Source organism: Anomalospiza imberbis, chromosome 3 (genome assembly GCF_031753505.1).
Source record: "Anomalospiza imberbis isolate Cuckoo-Finch-1a 21T00152 chromosome 3, ASM3175350v1, whole genome shotgun sequence".
NCBI classification, from domain to species: Eukaryota; Metazoa; Chordata; class Aves; order Passeriformes; family Viduidae; genus Anomalospiza; species Anomalospiza imberbis.
The window spans coordinates 46,834,342-46,858,105 of NC_089683.1; the positions used below are offsets into that span (position 1 = coordinate 46,834,342).

The 23,764-nt window shown below is 41.0% G+C and overlaps 1 protein-coding gene across 4 annotated transcripts in view; it reads right to left on the minus strand.

The window, feature by feature from the left end:
- Positions 1-23,764, minus strand: part of FYN (FYN proto-oncogene, Src family tyrosine kinase) — a 138,053-nt gene that overhangs the window by 19,739 nt on the left and 94,550 nt on the right. For 2 of the 4 annotated variants that reach the window (XM_068184272.1, XM_068184271.1), the window contains 9 exons: positions 20,759-21,016; positions 20,123-20,219; positions 16,063-16,161; positions 14,834-14,937; positions 10,451-10,600; positions 8,489-8,653; positions 4,141-4,320; positions 2,283-2,359; positions 2,026-2,179 (listed from right to left, as the gene is read on the minus strand). In XM_068184272.1, the coding sequence (XP_068040373.1) occupies positions 2,026-2,179; positions 2,283-2,359; positions 4,141-4,320; positions 8,489-8,653; positions 10,451-10,600; positions 14,834-14,937; positions 16,063-16,161; positions 20,123-20,219; positions 20,759-21,005 (1,273 nt within the window). In that variant the 5' untranslated portion in view covers positions 21,006-21,016. Of the gene's footprint in view, positions 1-2,025; positions 2,180-2,282; positions 2,360-4,140; positions 4,321-7,861; positions 8,018-8,488; positions 8,654-10,450; positions 10,601-14,833; positions 14,938-16,062; positions 16,162-20,122; positions 20,220-20,758; positions 21,017-23,764 lie in introns of all 4 variants that reach the window. The other 2 variants (XM_068184274.1, XM_068184273.1) reach the window with 2 other exon arrangements.

Genomic DNA, 23,764 nt, shown 5'->3' on the forward strand with positions numbered 1-23,764 from the left:
GGGAAAGATGGGTGACTTCTCCATACTGGCTCAAGGAGATGAAGCCAGGCAAACATGACTCAGATCTTGCAGATCATCAGCAATACATTTTAAAAACCAAACTAATTCTCCCTTCCCAGACAGTTTCCCCTCAATACAAGTGATTTCTCCATGAAAAAAGGGCAGGAGATACCACAGCTATGCTCCCACTCCCTGCCAGGCCTGGTGTTATACTTTTCTCAAAGTTTCTCCACCCCAAATCCAGTGATTTTTATTTAAAAATCTAAACTTCTCTTCAATATCAGTTTGTGCAGCATTCTCTTCAATATCAGTCAAGTAGGTTTTCACAGCTTTTTTAACATGTGAAGAGGGCAAAACTATTCTGAGAGATTTAAACCAGGAGGCAAACAGGTCATCATAGGATTTCCTAGGGATCAGGAGCCTGAAGAGATTTGGCCAGAAGTAGGTCACATACTTGTCTATGAAAACAAATAATTAGTCATGTAAAACTATACATTGGGTAGTTTCCAAAGGGAACAAAAGACATGGCAGCAAACCAGGCAGAAATGGAGATAATATAGTACGCTGTTTCAAAGCCATTTTGCAGACTGGATCTGCCCGCCTTGTTCAGGGAAAACTCTTCTTGTTTTACACAGGGGAACAGCAAGCAGGCAGCTTTCTGTCTGCCAGAGCCTCTCCAGACACTCTTATTGCTCAGAGAGAATGACACAAGCCTATTTTTTTCTAACAAGAAGCAATTCCCACCCTCAGGCTGAAATCAATAGTAGTTAAGGCTCTGCATTAGTATCTGTCATGGCTTCCTCAAGGACCCCACCAAAATAATCAGGCCTCACTGTCTGACTGTGAAGCAGGCACCTTTTAGGGTGGATGCAGCCTGTGGTCCACACCCCTGTGACTGGGTACTGCTCACAGCAGTTGAGGGGGGTGAGAATAGCTTGAGAGCTGCTGCTGCTCCCAGGCCAGGACAAGGCATGCTGGAAACTCTCTGGCTCCTTCTGTCAACACTTGGAGAAAAAGTTACAGAAAGAGGTTAGCTGTTTCCTAAGAATTAATGACAGGGTCCATGCTGAAACAGGGACTTTGTTCAAGAGAAGAAACTCACAAGAGGAAACCCACAGAGAGAGTTTTTGGTGATGTACAAAAGGGTTTAATGGGATCCCCCTTGGCTTTGGTACTGAAAGGATGGAGTTGTGTTTACCAACACATATTGAGCAAGAACTACCAAAGTACTGCCAGCAGAAAGAGAACAAAACTATAGCTCTGCAGCTTGGACCAACATCTGACAGCTAAGAATGACTTGTAAAGAATAACTAAAAAGAGCCTGTGACATGGCTCAGTTTGAACACACATGCTTTTTAGAAAAAGCTGATACATTTCTGTAGTGTATCAATGGTCATCTCTGCCCAGCACCCTGTGCAGTACTGGCAGATGGCATTTAAAACAACTTTTTAGATGAAAGGAAGAAAGGAAGAAAGGAAGAAAGGAAGAAAGGAAGAAAGAAAGAAAGAAAGAAAGAAAGAAAGAAAGAAAGAAAGAAAGAAAAAAATTGAGTAAAATTGAGTGCTCAGAGAGGCAGCTCCATTGCACAGGGCATAACTCTTTGACCTGTTTAAATAAAGAAAGAATAGTACAGGAGTGATAATAGTGGTTAGTAAATACTAGAAGGCACATTACAAAATACCCTACACACACTTTTCTGGATTACCACACTCAGATTCTCATAACCATTAAGCAAAATATCCTCTTTACTATGGCACCATGAAGATCCTGTCTTTGCTGTCATTTCCAGCTGTGTTCTCACTCATCACCTTTGTTTCATTTTGGTTTTCAAAGAAAAGACAACAAAATAAGACATTCTCTTTAAGACATGCATTCAGCAGTGAACTTCTGACTAGGAGTTAATATGAGTTCAGTATTTACTGAAAGCAGCCCTGAAGTATAGGAGATAGAGCTGCTCAAAACCATGTTCCACTCTTTCCCTGCCACAAGAATGACACTCAGTGCTTCACCTGCTGCTGCATTTACCTTGTCTGGCTGTATATTCATTGTCTTCAATCAGTCTTGCCAATCCAAAGTCAGCAATCTTGCATATTAGGCCGTTGCCCACCAGGATGTTTGCAGACCGCAGATCTCTGTGTATGTAATTCATCCGCTCGATGTACGCCATTCCTGCTGCCACCTGCGAGCAGCAGGAGAGACAAACCATGCATTTAAAACAAACTCAGTTCATACATGGACTATAAAACACCTACACCTCAGTGCTCAGTACTCTGGAGACAGACCTGGGCCGCCATGTCCACCAAGTTCGGTAACTTCAAAGCTCTTCCTTCTCCATCCTTTAAGAAATCTAGCAAACTCCCTGCGAATGCAGAGTTGACACAATAGAGAGATGTTAGGAAAACAACTCATCAGAATGGAGGTGCAGCAATATGTGCAATATTAAAGACAGAAATGTTTCAAGTTCAAGGGACAGTTTCAAAAACCCCCAAGATATCTCCAAATTCCCCTATTGTACTTGCTTCACCCTTTGAGTTGGCTTGCAGAAGAATGAACCACTAGAACAACGAGAATTGCAGGAAAAGGAGACAGGATTGTTTCAAATTTTCCTGACCATTACTGAGAAAGCTGATATTTCCTAACTTTTCCACTGCTCTTTAAAACTACATACCTCCTGTTCTCTAAAGACCTCAGCTAACTGCAAAGCAGCAGCTCAGTTCCAAGCCACACAAGTTATGGAAGAAGTCAGATCCTAGCTCAACCTGCTCCAAAGGAAAGGTCGGCCTAGAGCCTGGTGAGCCCAAGGGGGATAGCATTGGTAAAGGCTATTTTTCCTCAGAAATTAGTGGTGCTCCTCCTCTAGGTAACCCAGAACTAAATACAACATAAACCATTAATTTTAGAAGACAAAGAAGAGATGAAATGAAAGCAACTTTAGCAAAAGTTATGAGAACATCACTTTCCTGTGCAAGGGAAAACAAGAAAGTACCCTGTTGCCTTAAAAAAAGAGCCTAGGATGTTACAGCTTCTGTCCTAATCTTGTATTTGAACAGAAAAATGTAGCAGTCTCCTTTAAATAAGGTCAGAGAATTGGTTTAAAAAATAAAGGAAAAAGACAGATGATTAAGCGTTTCTCCCTTGATAAATTGTCAGCCTCAAGCTCAGATCCAAAGATGTAAAATGTTACAGTACAAACCAGTAAAGTAAGCCAAAATAAACCCCATACTTCAGAAGGGTTTTGAAAAGTCTTTATTTTTAAAGGGAAAAAGCATATGCTTGTCACTGAGACATATGATTAAAGCATGAGTTAGTCAGGGCTTGGATGCCTCTGAGGAGGGAGATGGGCAAGCACCTGCCAGGAAAATAAAAGTCAACTCCAAATAGACTGAAAGAATGCACCTAAAATTTCAGAGTGTATCCTCCAATGTACAATGAAACTTCCCTGAGAGAACTTATGTTTCCTATTTGGTTCATTTGCTTTTCCAAAACAAGCAGATTTTTTGCTCTGCTCTCAGCACCCTGCTGGAGATCTGATGGAGCAAAAAGTTTTCTTTTTCTCATTTTACTCCACTGTTACTAGCTAAGTAGCTTAAGGAAGAGACAAGGGGGAAGGGGAAAGTGAAGGAAAAAGAGGAGGGAAAGAATAATATGTGCAAATCATGTATTAAGATGGTAATGGGGTGGACTGGAAGTGAAGTGTGATCTGAGAATGAGGTGCAGTGACAAGATTCAGGATTGGCTAAACGAAGAAACAGAAATCCTAGTCCAACAAGTAAACACTGAAAGAAGATGTCCTATGAACTCTCTGATATCAGGAAAAGCTAGGATCTTGGGAAGCAGCATGTGGTATCATCAAACCTACAAAATGCATATCGCTTGGCAGGGAAGTTTAGATGCTGATGCAGTTGGAATCACTTAGCCTGCACCAACTTCCCTTTCCCCCAGCTAGTACAGATTTTCTTTGTGCATCAGGTTTTGGGCTCAGTTCATAGTGGAATTAATAATCCTTCTGAAGCCAGAGGTGACTCTAGTTTCCTGTTCCCTCTCTCCTTCCTCACATGCACCCTGCTGCACCTCCCTCTGAATCCCCAAGGAGAAACATGAAAGAAGAAATATTATCAAGCATAGCAGCTCTGACTTCACCTTTACTCATGTACTCTGTGACAATATAGATAGGCTCTTCAGATACCACAGCATAAAGTTGGACCAATTTGTCATGTTTTAGCTTCTTCATGATTTGGGCTTCCTCTAAGAAGGATTCTGGAGACATAGTGCCAGGCTTCAGGGTCTTGATAGCCACTTTAGTATTTCCATTCCACGTACCTACAAGCACAGACACTTAGTTAGATTAAATATCTTCTGCTCCTTTTTCTGGCTGATGCCTAATGTAAGCAAGTAAAAAAATACCAAGGACATTTAATATGTTTTTTTTTTTTAAAGTTGGTTTCCCATGTTGCCTTATCATTATGTTACTCCCACACCTCCTTCATATTTTAGTCTTTTTCTGTTTCACTGAAAAATAATACTCCCAATGGCACTGGGGCACAATTGCCGTTGTCCTACTCAGACAATGTTTCCAGTGATCTCCACAGAAATCTTCTCTGAGTAAGAAACGTGGGACTGCTGAAATCCATCTTTGTGTATTCCCTTGCTAACACGTAATTGCTACAGAAAACAACACAGCTCCAGTCACAGATTTGGACAACAAAACTGGTTAAACCAGAATTTCTCATTTGCAACACTTTTTAACATTTTGGTTTTGTTCTGAGTCAGATGAAAAAACCAAAACAACAACAACAACAACAAAAACAACAAAAACCTCCTGAGAAACAAATCCTGAATTGATTTCATTTTAGAAACACAGGTGTGTTTCCAAACTGAAATGTGTCTTTTTCCTTCCCCTCCTTATTCCTAGGAGCTGCTGACAGAAAATGAGGTGTTCCTGTCCACTTCAGTTTGCTCTTTACTCGTGGTCAGCAATGAAATAGACAAGTTGCATCGTTTTTCAGCCATCAGCTGCCAAACCTTCTGGAACACCCACAAGCCTGCACAAGAACCCGGAGAGAACTGGGGAAGGCTGACTCAGGGCATTGTGCAAGAGGTGGGGCTTGACTTGGGTATTAGAAAGGGGGAGGAGGACTTGAAATAAAAAAAGACCTGTTTATGTAAATAGAGAGGTTTTTTGGTTTTTTTGTGTGTGTGAAGGAAAAGGAAGAAAAATTAAAATGGGCAGAAATACCACTTTCCTACTGCCTTCTGGTTGTCCTTTACTCATACTAGCCAGAACCCTGCTTCAGAGTCAGAGCTGACATGGCTTTGAAAGTGATCTGTAGATAGGGAACTGCTGTGTGATAAGGCAGAACAACACTAAATGACTTCAGGAATTAATCACATTAAAAACTACTCCTCTGCACTTAAGCATGAGGATAGCAGAAAGCCCACAAAGTACACAAAGGCTGTGTCATGAAAAAAGGTAACATGTAAAATAATCCAGTTTGTTAAAAGTACATGAACAATAACAGGGCTCAGCTGCTGCATGGGAACTGGTTAGGCCAAAATAATTTTATCATAAACTTTTGCAACCTGCCAGAGTAGAAATGAGACATAAAATGAGGTTTTTTTTTGTGCAAATGCTCAGGCCCCAGGTCTACCTTGCCTGGCTGAGGATAGCAGAAGAGCAGTGGAGGAGCTGCTGCTCCTGTGCTGCTCCTCACTTTTAAAGGGCAACCCCAAATGTCTGGGGGGCTTGAGGCACATATTAGTCAAAAATGTGCAGTGCAAGTTTGGTTTTCATTTGGTTTGGCTTGATTTCCTTATGCCTGTTCAGTGCCAGCTATCACTGTACTGTCAGTGGAGTAATGCCTTGAGTTACCACCTCTGCTACCCCAGAACACTTCAGAAGAACTCCTGAAGCCTTAATTTCTCTCAGTCCTTCAAGCCAGAGCTGAAGCAGGACTTTGCTCTAGTGGCACTCCTGTGTAAGCTGGGAAGGATGTGGTTTTGCCTCTAATTTCAAGCAGGGTGGCCAAAATCTTTTTTGATAGGTGACAGGGACTGTGTTTTGTCTGGAGTCAGTGAGGCTCCAGACTGCAGTCTGCCATCAGTCATGGCCACTTTGCAGAGGTACCATGAATTATATGAACGAGGAATAAAACCAGAGTTTCACGGGCACCAGACTGGCATTAATAAAGTAGGATCTCACCTCGTGTGTTAACAGGATTAATTGTGTCCTATCTGTTTTAATAAAAATCCCAGGGCTTGTTCTGCTACCACGAAGTGTTGTCAGCAAGTCTGTTTTTAAATACTTTGATGAATTTCTCCAGTTTAAAAAAAGAAAATAAAACAAAAATGCTAACTTATCCTCTCAGTTCTGATTCCAGTTTAAATTCTTAAATTTTCTTTTTCTGTTTTGGTATATTTTTTCTAATAGAAAAGTAGCATAGGCTTCCCTCTGAATTCCTCCCATATGTAGTTAGTTACTACTTAATGTATTTTTTATTAATTTTTACTGTGTTAATCTACTCCAATTTAGTAATGCTTCAGAGCTGTTAACATATTTTTTACTGTACATTAAGAAACAGATTTTCATAATTGTAATCATAATTTTTGCATTTCTGACAGCTACTTGGTACTGGTACTTGGCACTTTATTTCTCATACCTGATTTTTTTTTTTTTCATTTGTTCCTTTAACTTGTTGTATCAATTTAAGGTCTATGGCACACAGAGCTGACCACTAAGTAGTAACATCAACTGCAATCTTGTGCGTGCATTCAAGATGGAGAACAAGAAGGAGAAACTGCAGTTATCTGGAAACGCCAATAGAAATGTAGGCAGCTTTCTTTGCAACAGGTCAACTGTAATTCTGTGAGAGTCTATAAATTTCTATATTTCTAGTCTATAAATTCTGTAAATCGACTTGCTGCTGTGCTCCTTGCTGAAGCACCCACTGGTTGTTTTGGCTGTACATATTTTTGTGTCACTGCAACAAAAGGAGTGGTCAAACTGCCTCCTCAAATTTTTGTGAAGGAACAACACATAGTGATTCTTTATTTGAATTGGTAATTTTAGAGTCTATACAGAACACAGTTTGGCACAGAAATTGAGCCACATGTCATGAAATGGCCACTATATTGTGTTTCAATGCTATGGCCATACTAAGATTTATGTAAATTGTAAATTGCTGTTGCTTTAGACTCATTAAAAGAATGAGGCCCATGATGGGTAAGTTAAGCTGGCAAATGTGCAGAAAACAATGTCAGTGGATTTGGAAAAGGTCAGTATTTCTGGACTTCAAAGTGGGGGTTCAGCTGGGCCCAGCAAGTTTTGCCTCTGTTGTCCCTGGTCTCTATATCAAATTACTGGGTTCTGCTGCAGACACAAATTGCAAACAGACTTGAAGAAGTGGATGCATGGGAAAGCTAGCGTGACAATATCAGCTTGCTGATATTTGCCATTATTTTTAAACTGGGAGAGTGGATTGAAACATTTTCAGGGTCTGATTCCATCAGTGCTACAACACACAAGGAAAGAAAAATGTCTACTTACCAGATTAATTTCTGGTTAGCCATTCTGCCTTACAGGTTTAGCATCATTCCTATTTTAATACCTAGCAATTGTGTAGTCATCCAAATAAACCCAAGGCAATTAATGAATTTTAATGCCCTAACCTCTCATACCACTGTGTGGAAATGAAAGGAAGCTTCCCCATGGATTACTGTATTTATGTTTGATTGTTTCAGGCAATATAAACTAACATTTCACACTATTCTGATCTTTTAGCGACAAGATCTATATTGAAATGTTTATTTCTGCCAAGAGGGCCTTAAAAGATCCATCCAAAGCAAAATATATTCTCTGCCTTACCACGCCACACTTCAGCGAAACACCCCTGACCAAGCTTCTGTTCCAGAAATAATGAATCACGTGCAACTTCCCATGCATCTTTAGCCAATCCAACAGTTTGTGGGGTATTATTCGTAGCAATCACAGTTAAGTTAAAACACAAACCATCAGCTTTCTCTATAGGAGAGGAAATTAATAAAAAAAACACACTTATAATCCAAAATTATGCATGCATTGAGAAAGATGGAAGGTGAGGGTCTCTCAGTGCTGCATTAAAGTTCATTTGCAAACACTGTTTTTTTGGATGCTGAAGGTAGGACTTCTTTTGTTAGTTTGAAGAAAAAGGCTCTTTGGTATAGGTAAGAGATTACTATGTGAGCCTTGATTTATTATTGCGACAGTGGTAATTTGTCAAAATCAAGACCTTCCAAGGAAACATGGATTTTCAGTTTTCTTTTGCCATCAATTACAGTGAAAGTTGAAGATTAAAGAATTTCAAAGTCAAAGACATGATTCCAAAGACATTTTTCCTAACAGTTTGAGCTTTACTAATTTTTTTCTTGTGGGTCACAATGTCCTATGTTTTCACCTTCCATCTTGCAATCCCCACACAGCGAGCTATTTTAGAGTAATTATTTTGCTCCATACCCATCCATACTTCCCCAAACTGCCCATTTCCCAGTCTCTTGATCAACTGTAGGGATTCTCGTGGAATTTCCCAGACATCTTTGGTTTTGACAGACAGATCAGTAAGCCTTGGCATTCCTTTATGACAGGGGACTACTAAGCGGCAGCAAAGACCTGCAGCTCTCTCTGATGGAGCCAGAAGTGAAGCCAACAGCAAAGGAGAGGAAAGAAAAAAAAGTGTGACATGAAACAAATACAGTAAGCATAAAAACAATGCTACTCACAACAGCTGTTAGTTGCATACCACAAAGCATCCTGGAAGATTAGGAATTGAACATTGAAACGTATTCATTTGAGACAGAACAGGAAATATTTTAGTCTCTGCACAGCCTGAAATGGAAGGTGACCACCATTGGTTTCTCTTGCAGACTCAGGATTTCCCTCTTCCCACAATGCTGCATTAAGATAACCTCTTGAGTGACTGGTTTACTATGGTACAGTATAGCTTTTTAAAAATAATCTGTCAATTACAAGATGAATTGTTTCGGAACTGAGTAAAAGAAACACAGAGAAGATTAATTACTTCTTTTTCTGAAAAATCATAGCCATGAAAATTTGGTGGAGTTTTTGTAGCCTGGGAAAAGGCGTTTTCTATATTTTGCTCCGTGAAAAGGTCTTTGTAGGTGTCATGCAAGTCTGACATTCTTTCTAGAGCAAACCTTCATTAGCATATGCAGTACCAAGCCTCCAGAGCTACCCTGCCTGGATCCTACTGATTATGCCTCCGTGTTGCACAGAAATGGCTGCTTCCAGATCTATTTGTTTCTGCATCTGTGCATAGAAAATATGCCACCCAAATAAGCTGACCAGAGGAAACTAAAATTTGACATATACCAACTGGTACAGTGAGGTTGTAAATTATCTTCCTTATATGTGAGTTTTTATACCTCATTTAGTTTGAAGTAGAGTCACCACAAACAACTAGAAATTCTCCCTGGCAGCACACACCCATCAGGAATTGGGTGGAGAAGACAGCCAGATGTCTAGTATGAATAGCATAAGAATACAGCAGACAGAATACAAAGAATACAGAAAAAATGCCCCGCAGAGAAGATGGTTTCCCAAGTAAAAATTATGAAAAGTTTTTGAGCAGCAAGCATTTGGGGTAATCTGTAAATAACATTACGAAAAGCTAAAGTAAAGGGAAAAAAATCCCAAAGAGCAACTAATTCAAAATACAAATTTCTGCTTAAAAAAAGAACATGCTGAGAAGCATGGCAATCTTCTGTGTAAGAACCAGTTGTCCTTTGCAGAGGTTTGGGGAGCTCTGAAGCTGCATTTGTTGTACACCAATTGACAGTGACAACAGGATGCACTTTTGGGTGGAATAATGCATGCCACACTATTTACAGGAATAATAAAAAAAAGGTTTGGTGGGTGGACACAAATAGTGTACATAAAGAAACACAAATATTGCCTTATTTATTTAACATAATGTAAATGTTAATGCTTTCCACATAGAACAAAAATCCAGTGGGAAAATATATTTCATGTATCTAATACATGCAAACTTTTTGGCCATTGTTTTAGGTGACTGAATTCCACAGTGCAATTCCTATTTGCTTTATTAGCAATAGTGTGCTGCAAAATGGCACATATTAGCACTCACTTATTCTCGGGGAATTCATACTTGGAGATGTGCAAGTCAAATTCAGTAATTCTGTTTGCTTAGAAGAGAGAGAGCTGACAAAACCTTTAGCACAGTAAAGTGTTAGGTTTTGAAAGCTCTGCTGCTGTACCCTGTGAACGACACTCAAAGACATTTATAACTCTAATGGGAAAAGGATAACAGAAGATGCATTACAACAAGCTAGAGTCATAGATCAAATTACTCTTTAGGGCATCTTACAAATACATCAGCTCAGCAGCAAACACTTTTGTTTTAAAATACTTCAGAGTGCTATGTATTATCTGAAAAATTACCTGAGTAATGCTGAACCAGCTGCTGAAGAGTTTCAAATTGTGCCCGAGTTGTGATATAATATCCACCATTGTCAAGTTTACGAATCTTATAATGTTTGACATGATCTCCTTTCATATCATCCCAGTCTCGAATAGATAGGGAATAGGCACCTGTTCCAAGCAAAGGAGAAATAAAAAATTGTAATTAGCTTTTAGTCACAAAGATTTTGGTTTCCTGGTCAGTTGCTACAAAGTGAAAGAGAAATTGCTTCCAAAAAGCTCACTGTATCCTGAAAAAGAACAAATTAATCTAACACAATGAGGTAAGTGACAGAGAAATCGTGGGATGTTCACACCATGTCCCTTTCACAATGTTCTAGAAAGATACCAGGACTTCTGTGTAAATGCAAACTCACATTTTAACATTTACTGCTTCAGGCTGTTAAATTGACTTTTCCTTTTCTAAGTGTCAGGTTCCACTGCAAATACTGTACTTTATGTAAATGCCAGTGGGTGGTAAATATCAAGATTTTCACAGGAAGCTCTGGAGATAATGACTTTTTATGTGGATAGTGTTGTTACCTGGATGGATCCCAAACATCTTTATAAACAATCAAATAAGCATACTTTGTACAGCACAGTCTTTGGAAGGTAACACTACACCAAGACTGAGCACCAGTAGATCTACAAGAACTTCATGTTTAACTTCCCAAATCCATGTGGGGCTTTAGAGCTTACTAGTCGGATTCAGATGCCCTAGCACAGGGATTAAGTGCCATGTGAGATGCCTCAGGACATGCTACTTGGCAGTTATCCCACAGGCTCTCACATTTTTCCAGCCATGTGGATGCCCTGCAGGCATTTGACGTGGCTCTGGATGCTCAGGGCCATGTAAAGGAACCTCAGTTGATGGGTTGGATTTAGTTTCAGGTGCAGTGGTGGCAGTCTGCAGGTGGGCTGGGGGCTTGATTTATACACCCACGCATAAGCCCCTGGTGCTGAGGGCAGCTGAATGCCAGCCCAGTTTCCATGAGTGTTATGGCACTGTGGTGCAACACCGGCGTGCGTACTCGGTGTCTGCAGTCACAGGCAGCTGAACAGAGCCTCGGCTTCCTGCTGACTGCAAAAACAGCTCAGCCACCTCCGTGGGGACCTGCACGTTCAGGTGTCTCACTCTGGAGGACAGTCCTATTTTACGGCCAGTGACACACGTGTTGGTTCTCTACAGTGTCAATTTGAGCAAGGCTGCTTTTTTTACAGCATCACACTGCATCTGAACAAAAACCTGGCCCTTTTCAAAGGCAGCAAAGAAAACAAGTTTTAGCTCATGGCTCAGACAAATATTGTGTTTACTCAAGGGAATCTAGGCATTAAAAGGAGAAGAGGAAATTGTCAGCTGCAGAGAGCTCAGGAAGGTCCTCCTTCTGGAGCCTCTACTGCTTTCACTGGTAACCATGTCAGCTGAGGGCAGAAAAGGAAAACCACCAGCAAACAGTTTTGTCTGACATGAAAGGTGGTCCCAGTGTAAGATGTCTTTCTTGGATGTATCCTCAGGAAGAAGCCTCCTTGACCACATTAACCAACAACAGGTTACACTGGTGGGTGACTCATCCCTGAGGGAGATGCAGTGAGCAAAATCTCTCCACCCTGACTCCAATGACTTCTCAAATTCCCTGTTGTTTGTCCCCTATATAGGAGGAAAAGAGCCAGCACTTAAAACAGATGATTCTGGTTTATTTGAATGGGAGGCACCCTTAAAGGAGTGTCAGGGGTTGTTTTTTAAAAAAAAATTATTTTAGTTTCATGTATTTATTTTGGTGGGGTTGGAGCTAGATGATCTTAAAGGTCTCTTCCAACTCCAGCCTTGCTGTGATTCTATGATTTCTAAGTGTAGAAAAATATTGTTTGTTTAGGACAGTTTTCTGAAGAGGCTCTCCCTGAGTCAGTACTTTTGTCTCAACTATGAGTTCAAAGCTTTTTGGTGATTTGCAAGCACATCTTGTACATGCTTTGTACCACCACTCTCGGCTGTACATTGTCAGCCTCCTCTCAGAATTTTCTAGGCAGTCTTCTCCACCTCCACATTTTTGAGTTTTGATCCACTGGCAGCAGCTGTATTTTCTTTAGTCACGCTCCCTGCGTATCTGCTCACTATTTTAGATTCTTTAGGGAAATGTAAACAATCTGTGGTTCCAGGTCTGCAATCAGAGCTGTGTGGGTGGCCCTCTGTGGACCCCCGCTGACCTCAGATCAAGTTGCAGGACTGGAGCTTTAGCTCAAACCTTTGTCATAAACAAGAACCAAGATGTATTTCATTATTCATTTATTTAGGTTGTTGGTTATCTATACTATTCATTAATCTCTGATGATAAATTTAAACACAAGAGATATAAATAATAAAAATTTGGGATAAAAATACGACATTACAATATATCATACTAATGATTTTTTTTAAAAAGGCAGACAACTAAAACCAGACAGTCTTGAAAGGTGGGGATTGAAACCAGGTGAAGGATTATACAGACAAGAGCTGATGAAGCACCTGGGTAGTCAGCCATTGAAAAAATGAAAAGCCAGCTCCATATGATTTATTTTGAAAGTAAGAAGAGAAGGCAACCATGATCAAGGGAAGTTAAATTCATGCTGAAATCGTCCATGATGATACTTCTAACACGATCCTGATTAATTGTATTATTGTTATTATTTAAAGCAGAAGGGACAATTCTAGGTTATAAAACAATTCCTGCCTTAAGCCCAGGACGACTAGTTGGGGTAGGGCATTTTGAGAAAACTTATGGCAGAATGCATCACTTAAGCTCACCCAACTGATTTTTTTCTCTCTCTTGAACAACAAGATCTCTGTTTTCTCCTAACAACATACTTAAACACCACAAGAATGAGAAATGAAATAGGCATTTTTTTACAATAAAACATGCATGTCTGTTTTTTTCTATAGCTTTGATGCAAACTCTGCTTGAAGATATAGAGAGCCTAGAGTTCGAACGCAGAGAAATTAAACTTGCTGCTGTAAGTCCTTCCATGATGGATTACTTCATTTCCCTAATGCTTTTGTGTCTCACAAGAAATTAGAAAAACCCCTGACTTAGCTAAGTAAACAGCACTGCAAAACATATCCCCTATCACTGTATAAAAACTGGGGAAGCCAGACTGAAATGATAATGTGGTTTAGAGAAACAGTGTTGTGTTTGTTTTTAGGATCCATGGCTGCATACATGAGTGAGTTTTTAAACTTGGCACAGAATGGGATGAAGTCCTGCCCCTCACACACATCAGAGCAACTGTTGGTGAAAAAAAAACAAGTGGAGACTATATGCAGAAAAATAGCAAGTTAGAGCCTGTCTTGCTCCCGGTAAGAGTGCCTCACTGCTATGGGAAGCGTGGTGAAGCTGTGGGGTGACAAGAAATTGTCTGCCTAGAACAACAGCAAGTCTATTCAGATTTTGCATAAAAAACAGCCTTCAGAGTTACAGGCAGTAAAGGAAGAATCCAGTGACTTCAGAGGCAATAATGCAAAACTTTCAATTTTAGATGATTGAATGCAGCATCTGAAGATAGGTCAGGGAGAGAGAGGAGTGCAAGTACTGCTTCTCTTCTTTAAACTCCTTCACTAGCCGTGACATTTTGCATGCTAAGCATAGCTGATAGTGTGCTCTGATCAAAGCACTGAAAAGTTGGTGCTTTAATTATGTGAACCATCATTAGACTACAGAACTTGCATGGAATTAATTCTAGTGACTTATGCCTCCCACAGCTTTTGTTTTGGATTGTTGGTTAATTGAGAAATGGCCAGGTTTGTTTTTAGTTAGTTGCAAGTTTTCTGCTCAGTAGTTGTATGAATTAGAAAGATCTTTTCATACATGTGAAGCTTTTGAAGAAGATGTTGACAGGCCTTGTGAGCAAAACGTAAAAGCAAAAATAGCACCCGCCAAGTAAACTGGAACTCCTCCAATATTTTTAAAGGGAAGGAGGAGAATACACCCTTCCACTTGACTTCAACAGAATGGATACAGTTGAATACTTTATGAATATATTAATTAGAAGTATATTCAAGTCTTTCCCCTGTTAATATGTGAATTTAAAACTGCTGCATAATTTTTTTCTCCTTTTTTTTGTTCTCCCCAGGGATCCAGCATTTCAAAGGATCACACCATCTGGCTTGTACTGCAGATACCATGGGTCGAGTGTGAGTTGTACTTTGGTTGTTCTCTACTTGGACCACTCACCCTAAGACCCAGGATATCCAGACATCCAATTCCCTAACACAAATACATGCAAAAATGATACTTAATCTCTACCTTAGTACCACTGAAAATAGTATTTCACACACTCAGCGCAATTTTTCCCATATTATCTTCTCATCCATAGTCAGAATGCCCATCCTACCTTTGGTAGTTTCGCTTTCCCGGATCAAGAAGGTACCTCTGGGGTTTCCAAATGACAGCAGCTGCCTCTCGGCATCTTTTCGGCCAAGCTTGCCAAAGTACCACCTTAGGGAAATATCAGAAATAGTAAGACAACATGTGATGTAGCATTACTAAATAGTGTCACAGGGCCCAGACATGGAGAGGATTTTGTGTGGAAACTGTGGCTACTCAGATACAGTTGACCATTTTTGTCACACTGTGTCTCTTTTATCATGCTGGAAAGCCAACGTGACAAACCATGTAATAGGTGTTCCGTGTGTTGGGCAGTAGCTCTTTGCATTAAGCCCATAATCAGTAGGTGATGAGAACGCTTGGTGCCTTCCAACAAAGGCCAGACTTGGACAAACAGAGGCCAAGATGTGGTGGGTGGAGGGTACACACAGGGAAAAGGGCAGAAAACTGTTGCTGCTGAAGAGCAGTACTTGTACAGATGTTGCTATAAATATTTGATCTACACAGTGATTTACTAGTACTCAATATTTTTGTTGCAGCACAGCTATAAAATCTCAGTAGAAGGACGAGATTCAACCCCTTAACTTGAGGTTCTAGATGAGGCTTTCAGAGGCTTTTACAGCCTTTTTTCCTTCCTGCAGCAATGTTTTTGTGTTGTTTCACAATCAGCCAAGGACAGCCTGAAGTACAGACTCCAGTACTAATTACTAAATTAGTACTGCTCGGCTCTATAAGCTCCTCCACTGTATCTTTTATATTGGAAATAATGTGAATACACACATCACTCTTTTTCTTTTTCTTTCTTTTTTAATGGTTCCTCATTAGGCAGCTTTGTGTATGCATTATGGGCATCCTACCTATCCTAGGAATTGTATTTGTTGATACAATGTGCCCCCTTTAATGGATAGTTTGCACACTAATCGACTCAAAATATTTTTACAAGTTGGTTCAGGAAAAGCAAGGGCACCTTTTGGTTAAAGCTTGAAATTAGCTGACAGCTGAAAAAAGGAAGCAGACCTGTATTCCTTTAGGTTTTCTTCCTTTGTTTTGACATTGAAAAAGCACCGTGCTCGTGCTTCTTTTGTTACTAATTACCTAATTATCAGTGCAGTTAAGAACTGAAATAAATATAACGTAAGTCATTTGAAAAATCGCTGCAATCAATCAAAACCAACTCCTCACACCTCCTTCTAATACAGCACTAATGGGTCTTTAGAACAGAAAAAGAAAACATACTCCTCTGCTTGGATGGAATCAACTGGAGCCACATAATTACTGGGAATGTAACCAGTTTCGCCTGTTGTCAAGGAACGAGCCTCCCACCAGTCTCCTTCCCTGTGGAAACAGAGGTGAGGAGGAGAAGTGAGAGCAGGACACAGCTCTAAAGACAATGATCTGATTTCATTAACAGCACCCAAAACTGCATGGCTGTAAGAAGCCACAGCAACTTGTCTCTATCACCGGTGTGCTTCCAAGAGAGCTGTTTGCATTTAAACCCAAATAATATACATATTTCTTTACATCTAGAATTATTGCAGCAGTGATTAGTACTGTAGCTTTTCAGATGCAGCATAATGGCATGAAGAGGCAGAACAGCCTAGTGTAATCAGGTTTGTTGAGGGCTGAATTTGGACTAGAATATTGAAATCTGTATCCATGGCAATTATTCTAATACAGACCCTTGAAAAAGCTTATAGGAAAATTGCCAAATTGAATGCTGTGTTCTGATTATGGCTGGGAACGAGTTAATTTTCCTCAAAGTAGCTGGTATGGGACTATGTTTTGGATTTGTGCTGGAAACAGTGTTGATAACGCAGGGATGTTTTCATTACTGCTGAGCAGCATTCCCACAGTGTCAAGGCCTTTTCAGCCTCTCACATGAGCAGACGGGCAGGGGGTGTGCAGGATGTGTGAGGGGACGCAGCTGGGACAGCTGACTCCAACTGACCACAGGGCTATTCCATAACATATGGCAGCATGCTCAGCATGTAAAGCTGGGGAAGAAGGAAGACAAGGGGGGAATGTTTGGAGGGATGGAATTTACCTTCCCAAGTCATGGTTAGGGATGATGGAAGCCTGCTTTCCTGGGGATGGCTGAACACCTGCCTGCCTATGGGAAGCAGTGAATGAATTCCTTATTTTGCTTGGCTTCTGTGCATGACTTTTGCTTTAAACTGCCTTTATCTCAACCCCTGAATTTTCTCATTTTTACCCTTTTGATTCTCCCCGATCCCACCACGGGAGAAGTGAATGAGTGGCTGTGTGGGGCTGAGTTGTTCTCTGAGGTTAAACCACAACACAGTGTCACATTCACTGCTAATTTTAAACTTCCATGAGCACAATTAATTTGAAACCCAAAGATATAAAAAAGCCATCCATCAACATGGCATTTTAGATGGCCCTTAAAGATCACACTTCATTGTCTAGATTCCCTCTGCTGGCCACCTGGAGGAGGTAGCACAGGACTAGGCTGCATTTTCAAGTGCTTACAAAAAGCTCTCCTTCTACAACATTCTTCACATTTAAATGCAAAGAGATTCATGCAGGACCATCTTAAGGCAGCATTCTGTAGGCTTAGCATGAATTTCTGTTTTACACCGGTGCACACAGAGGGACATGGTACTGACTTTCAGACAATGCACATTGGTGCAGGATGTGCAGCTTTAAGAGAAGTTTATTTCTCAGCCTTTTGAAGGATGCAAGTGTTTGGTATTTAGCAATTTCTATTTCATTCTCAGCACCAGATTCACCAGTTTTTAACTCCTACCACTACTAATAAGCATTCTTTTTTCTATTTCTGGACTGCTTAGAAACTCTTTCTCAGTTCCTTTCTCTGTAAACCAGAGACTTGTTCGCTAAATAAAACACTGTTATCAAACGTGTCTGGAGAATTCAGCCTCTTCTGGAAGCAAACAACTACAGAAAACACACTGTGTCAAAGCTTTTACTGGAAGGAAAGGTTGTGTCAAGGTGAGTTCTTTAAATTTGCAACTTCACTTTTTTTAACCGTTAAAAGAAGCACCAACTCTATGGAAAACAACTAGAAAACAGCTGTGATTAGTCAAAAAGGAGATGTTTCCAATTTTACAGTTCAAGAACCATAAAGTGCAAATAGCTTTTGCAGAGGCTGGCAGTTGACACTGTTTTAATACACCCTGTGTGCATTAGTATGTCAGGCAAATGGCCCTTTTTGTTTGTGTCGCTGGTATTGCCAGTGAAGTGCTAACCCTTCCCCCATATGCTGCTGTAGAATATTTCTGAGGCATTATGCCACACTGAGCTTGATAAATGGTACCATTCCATCTCTTCTCCTTACTGTGCAGAGAGTCCACTAGATGGAGGCATTTTGTCATATCTAGGGAGGAAAAAAGCAGTCCTGTGGATGATCCCAACGTCAGGAACAACCCCCTCTGCTTTGACAGAGAAGCTTAAATGTCTCAAAGCACTGCCAGAAAGGAGGAGGAATGCAGGCTTTTTTCACAGCTCCTAATTTCAGACCTGCAGCTGAGGTAGTAGGCAGCTAGTCAATGGGGCCAAACAGGGTGTGGTGGTAGAAATGCTGGGGATGGCCCAGTGTTTCAAAGCCCCAAAGTCAGGCTCTGCTCTGAACCACTCTGCAGGTACATCTTTCACCCAGACTGCCTTTAGTAAAATACCTGGGTTCAAATCACAGGGATACCCCCTGTATGTCATTTCAGGTGTTGCGCTGAATGTTTACTCCAAAGCACAAATCAAACTTCGTTTGTTGAAAGCTAAAGCAAAATCCAAATCCAAACCACTCCAAAAATTCCAGACAAACTACTTTTTTGCACATATATGCTTTGTATTTGCAAGCAACATTGCCAGGTGCTTAAAAAATGGGCTTATATCATGTAATTCTAGATGTAAGTGAAGAGAGGAAGCATTCTTATGGAAAAGCAGCTTTCTGGAGATTCCCAGTCTGGCTGTCACTACTCCAGGGGTGTGGTTAGGGCCATGTTTATAAGCAAATACACCTAACTACAATGGGAACTGAGCTTCTATGATCCTACAGGAAAATCAATTAATGCTTGGTCTTTTTTCCTTGCTTAGAAACCCTTCTTCCAGGCAGTAAGTACCTGCATCAAAATGTGTGTACTGCAGCCACTGACATGAAGGGGAATCTCTCTGTCTCACCAGCTCCAAGGATGATTGCTCTCTAAGTCCTGGTGAGCACTGCCAGATTCCACCAACTGGCACGTACAAGGTATTTATAATGTGTGGAACTGCTTGTTTCGGGTTATGGCATAGTGTGTGCAAGGTTAGGAAAGCACAAGGCAATGCGAATAAAAATGGATCATAGGTTTAAAAAGGGTTTGTTTCCAACCTCTAAGTTAGAAGCAGAAAGGTTTTAAACTGCTGCTCCCTCTACAAATCGTAACTGAAGTTTCTGTGCTTTCATCTACATCAAAGCTCTTTAGCTTCATGAAATATTCCACAGAATTACCTGATTTTTTAAAAAACTTCAGTGCACATTGAGCCAATTCCAACCCTGCAGTTGCTATATTAAAATTAACAGGAGTTGCACCAGAGGTGAATTCGCCTCATTGTCACATATTATAAGAAAAAAAGCAAGGACCAATATCACAAAGCCTTTAGAAAGTGACATACTTGGTTGTTAACCCATTTTTACCTCTACATGATAGCAGTAGTGAACATAACACAGAGCCTGCCACTTTATGCTCTTAGCCAAGAATAACAAGATGTTCAGATGTAGGTCAGTAGCACAGTGAATTTTAGAAGTTATTTTTAAATTGCTAAGGGATTTTTTTTCTATGGGCAGTTGATAAAATTAATTTTAGTTTGATGATTTCCAAGATGGAAATGTGGTTTTCATGTCAGATGCAACAGAACCTAGGAAGTTCTGACTGCATCACCTACCTTTAAAAGACAAAAATGCTTTTAAACTTGGCACATACATCTGGATAACAGCTCTCTTGTGAATCAGCTTTTAGCTCATTTCTGTGTAGGGATACTTGTAGCAGATTGGAAAAAGTGTTAGTATATGCCTTGCAGAACCTCTGTAGCTACTGATAAAGTACAGAGCTGGTAGTTTCAATTCTGAATGTGGGGTTACTGTAAAATGTAAGCAGTAAATCACACAATCTAACACTTTTTTTAAAGTAAAGCTGCATGTGGTTGAAGTGTTTTTCCCCAGCAATACAGTACTTTGCTTGAATATCCAACATCATCTTTTACTAATAAAACAAGCAAACATTATTGTAAACATTTTAAGTTTGAAACTATTAAAAAGTAGATTCCCAAGCCTAAAACTTACGAGCTGTTAAGTATCTGGAATTTTTCTCCTTTGTGAAAACTCAAGTCATCTTCTGTTCTTGCTTCATAGTCATAAAGCGCCACAAAAAGAGTTACACCTAAAGAAAAAGATAAGTGGGTTATACTCCATCATAAAGGACAGGAGGGAAAAGAACCTCAAGAAATTATGTGGCTAAGCCACAGGTAAGCTACTCCAGTTGCTGAGGGGCAAACCAAACTGAACCCTCCAACTCTTTGAATGATTCTCATCTCTCTGGTCTTATGCATTTGCCATAAGCAGTGAGCACTCCACCTCCTTCACTCTGTACAGTCACAGGATCCCAAGCAGGCAAAGGGGGTTGAAGAGATAGTTTAGACATAGCCATGCCAAGTATTTAACTACTTGAGGTGGCTCAGCCCACACTTTACACTCCCTGGTAGATGGATGAGGCATTTAGCCAAATTTGGCATGTAAACATAATTTCTCAGCCCCAAGTGAACATGCAAATTAGCAAAGGACCCAGCTCCACCCCACTTCAGTTCTTTGCACTATTTCATTAAATAACTCTTCCTAAAAGCAACACGCAGAGACAGTCAGGCCTCTGCTGTAGACGCATGACTGACACCATGAGCACTAAAATAAGATGTTCAAGCTCACCAGTTCCTCCTCTTGTACGCAGCGTCCCTGTATGAGAGGAGGAGTTGACTCCACCAAACACGGTCAGTCCTTGGCCTCCTGTGGCATGGAAGTTGTTGTAGTTTGGGATTGAAGTCACACCAAAGCTAGGATAGTGCTGAGGAGTAGGATCTGTCCCATAGCGGTAGCCTGAGCTTTGAGTTAAACTGCCATCCCTCTCATCAGTCAGTTTTGTTGCTTCTTTATCCTTACATTGCACACAGCCCATTATCTAAAATCCTAGGAGAGGAAGGAAAGGATAGGTCCTCATATGTTGATGCTCACCAGATCTCCTCCAAACACACATATGATGAGGCTTAAATTAAGTTCACTGCTCAAAAGTTAAGTACTTTGGAAAAAAACCTGCAGTGGCTTGAATACAAATGGCAACATGTTGGAATAAAGCTCACACAAAATCTTCCCCTCAGGAATCTTCCATCAAGGCCTGGAGAAGGGGGTCCTGCCTGCTCTTAGGGTAGTGGCAGATCTTTGTCCAGCCCTGACAGGCAATATTTTGCACAGAGGGACCAAGAGGATGAAATCCATCTTGCTCACCCTTTGCCAGGAGGATGCAACGGGCAGGTGAAGGACTCAGCCAAAAAAGTGCAGCTGGAGGTGTTCAAGACTGCCCTCAGAACACAGAATGAGGCACTTAGCTTGTGATTCATATTTGACCTTGCCAACTACACAGGAATGGACTTCACCTAAAGACAAAACCCTTCTTCCATTGCTGGAGCTCTGCATGGCAGGCAGAAAAGCAGCCACAGTGAGCCAAGAATTATTACAGCAGGAAAGCAGGAGGGAGCTATCAGAGGGCACAGCTAAAAAAAAAAAAAATGGAAGCTTCTTTTTAAGCAGTACCAAATTGAAGGCTAAAACCACTGGTAACGGAAGGTGGGGCTGGCAAAGGTACACACATTAAGAAACTAGAGAAAGTCCCAGAAGAATTAACACGTCAAATGCAGAGCAACTCCAAGTACAGATTCTGCACAGGATGAAACTGAGAAGGTTTCAAAAATTACACCTTCAAAAAGGTTGCTCCAAGTTTTTTTAATTCTTGTAACCTCTTGTTCAGCATCCTCATGGGGCACTACCAGGGCCTGGGTTAATCTCTCTTTATTTTCTTTATTTTAGGTGCCTGCCTCTCTCTGCGTGGAGGGAGACAGAGGGTGATTTGCCACATCTCGGAAGCACTCCTGGAAGGTTAGTCCTGTTACCTGGTGTTGCCTTTTATCTGCTAGCTCTTTCTCTAATCCATGTGGTGGCGTCACTGAACTCTTTCCTATTGGCCCAAGTTGAACCTAGACACAAAACCTGAGTTTCTGGAGTTGGGTGTGATGAACCTAGGGAATCAGATACTTCTCTGGAGGCATCCTTGGTCTGAACCAGTACAGTGACTCTTAGATGCAACCTGGCACACAAACAACAAACTCTGAACAGTGGGGTTGAAGAGAAATGTCTGAAAAAAAATCTTTAAAAATTACTTAATCGATAAACTTTTTTTTTCAGAATATATAAATAGGGAGAAAATGCAGAGAACAGAAAAAAAATATAGAGTGAAGTCAATTTATTTTTTACCCCAAATTTCTTTTTGCATATCTGGTGACAATATCTGTCACCTTAGGTAAATAGAAAGTCTATGCTTTTTAAAATTTCCTAATTTTTCTGTAGCTGCCAGGCTGGCTATTTTCTATGCCTTACCCCAACATCAACACAGGAAATTGGTTTTGACAAACTCATGGGATTCAGAAAAAGAATGTTTCACCAGTGCTAATGCTTGAAAAATTATGCAGCAGCTCCCTGTTTTTCTGTGACAGTCCACAGTCTGGATACCTGCTTCCCATATCTAACCTGCCTAATTAAAAAGAAAAACACGTCTGTTTTTCTACAATTTTCAGATACTTCCAATTATTCTACAAGACAGTTCAGAAAAACAAGCATCATTTTGTTTGCCCAATGTGACACCCATCCACAAGAAGGACCAGAAGGAGGATCTGGGAAGATACAGGCCTGTCAGTCTGCCCTTGGTGCCCAGGCACGTTATGGAACAGCTCATTGTGAGTGCAATCACAAGGCACACACAGGATTAGACCCAGCCAGATTGGGTTTAGGACACGCCCTCAGTGCCATGGCCTAGTTGACAAGGTGGTGATCAGTCAAAGGCTGGATGCTATGATCTCAGAGGTCTTTTTAACCTAAATGATTCTGTTATGCTGTAATTTTATCTTTATTTATTTCCTGGAATTTTATTGCCTGCATTTAGCACAGGTCTACCCTCTGTTGCTCTTAGCCTGATTTAAAACTGGCTTTTTTGCATTTCTTTATTCCCTTCAAGACACCACATCCACTCGGCAAGGCTCCCTCACCAAAACGTTTAAGTGTTTTGGGGAGAACAGAAAAATGGACTCCTGACTCTTCACTTGCTGCATGGGTGGCATGAGCTGGGATCCCTGAAGAAACTAAAGCAACAACTGGTTGAGGGAAAGGGTTTGAAGCCTGGAGGCTGCAAAACACACTGCTGCTGTTACTGCTGCAGCAGCCATGCTGACCTCCTGCCTGGAAGCTGGGTTGGAGCTGGAGGTGCAGAGCACTGTGCATCCCCAGGACCAGCAGCGACACCAGGTGAGCCCACAGGGACCACGAAAAAGGTGCAGAGGTGCCCTGGCCAGCTTCATATCAGCTGTGAAAAACTGCTTTTGGAACCATGACTTCTGCTTTTACCATTTCAACAGCAGGACAGTCTGGCTCTGGAGACCCTTTGTTTGGAGATGTCACTCAGAACTGAGGTTTTCCTGGCTCCTCTCAGAGCCTCTGAGAGCACTGCCAGGAAGCAAAGCAGGACCACATGGAAGGCAAGAGCCCTGTGGGGTGATGGCTCATCCCCCTGCTCTCAGCATGGGCAGAGCCCAGAAGGCTTTGGGCGGGAGGGACGAGTCTGGGACTCACTACTTGGACCCTGCTACACTTCTGTGAAAGTGTGGCTGTGAT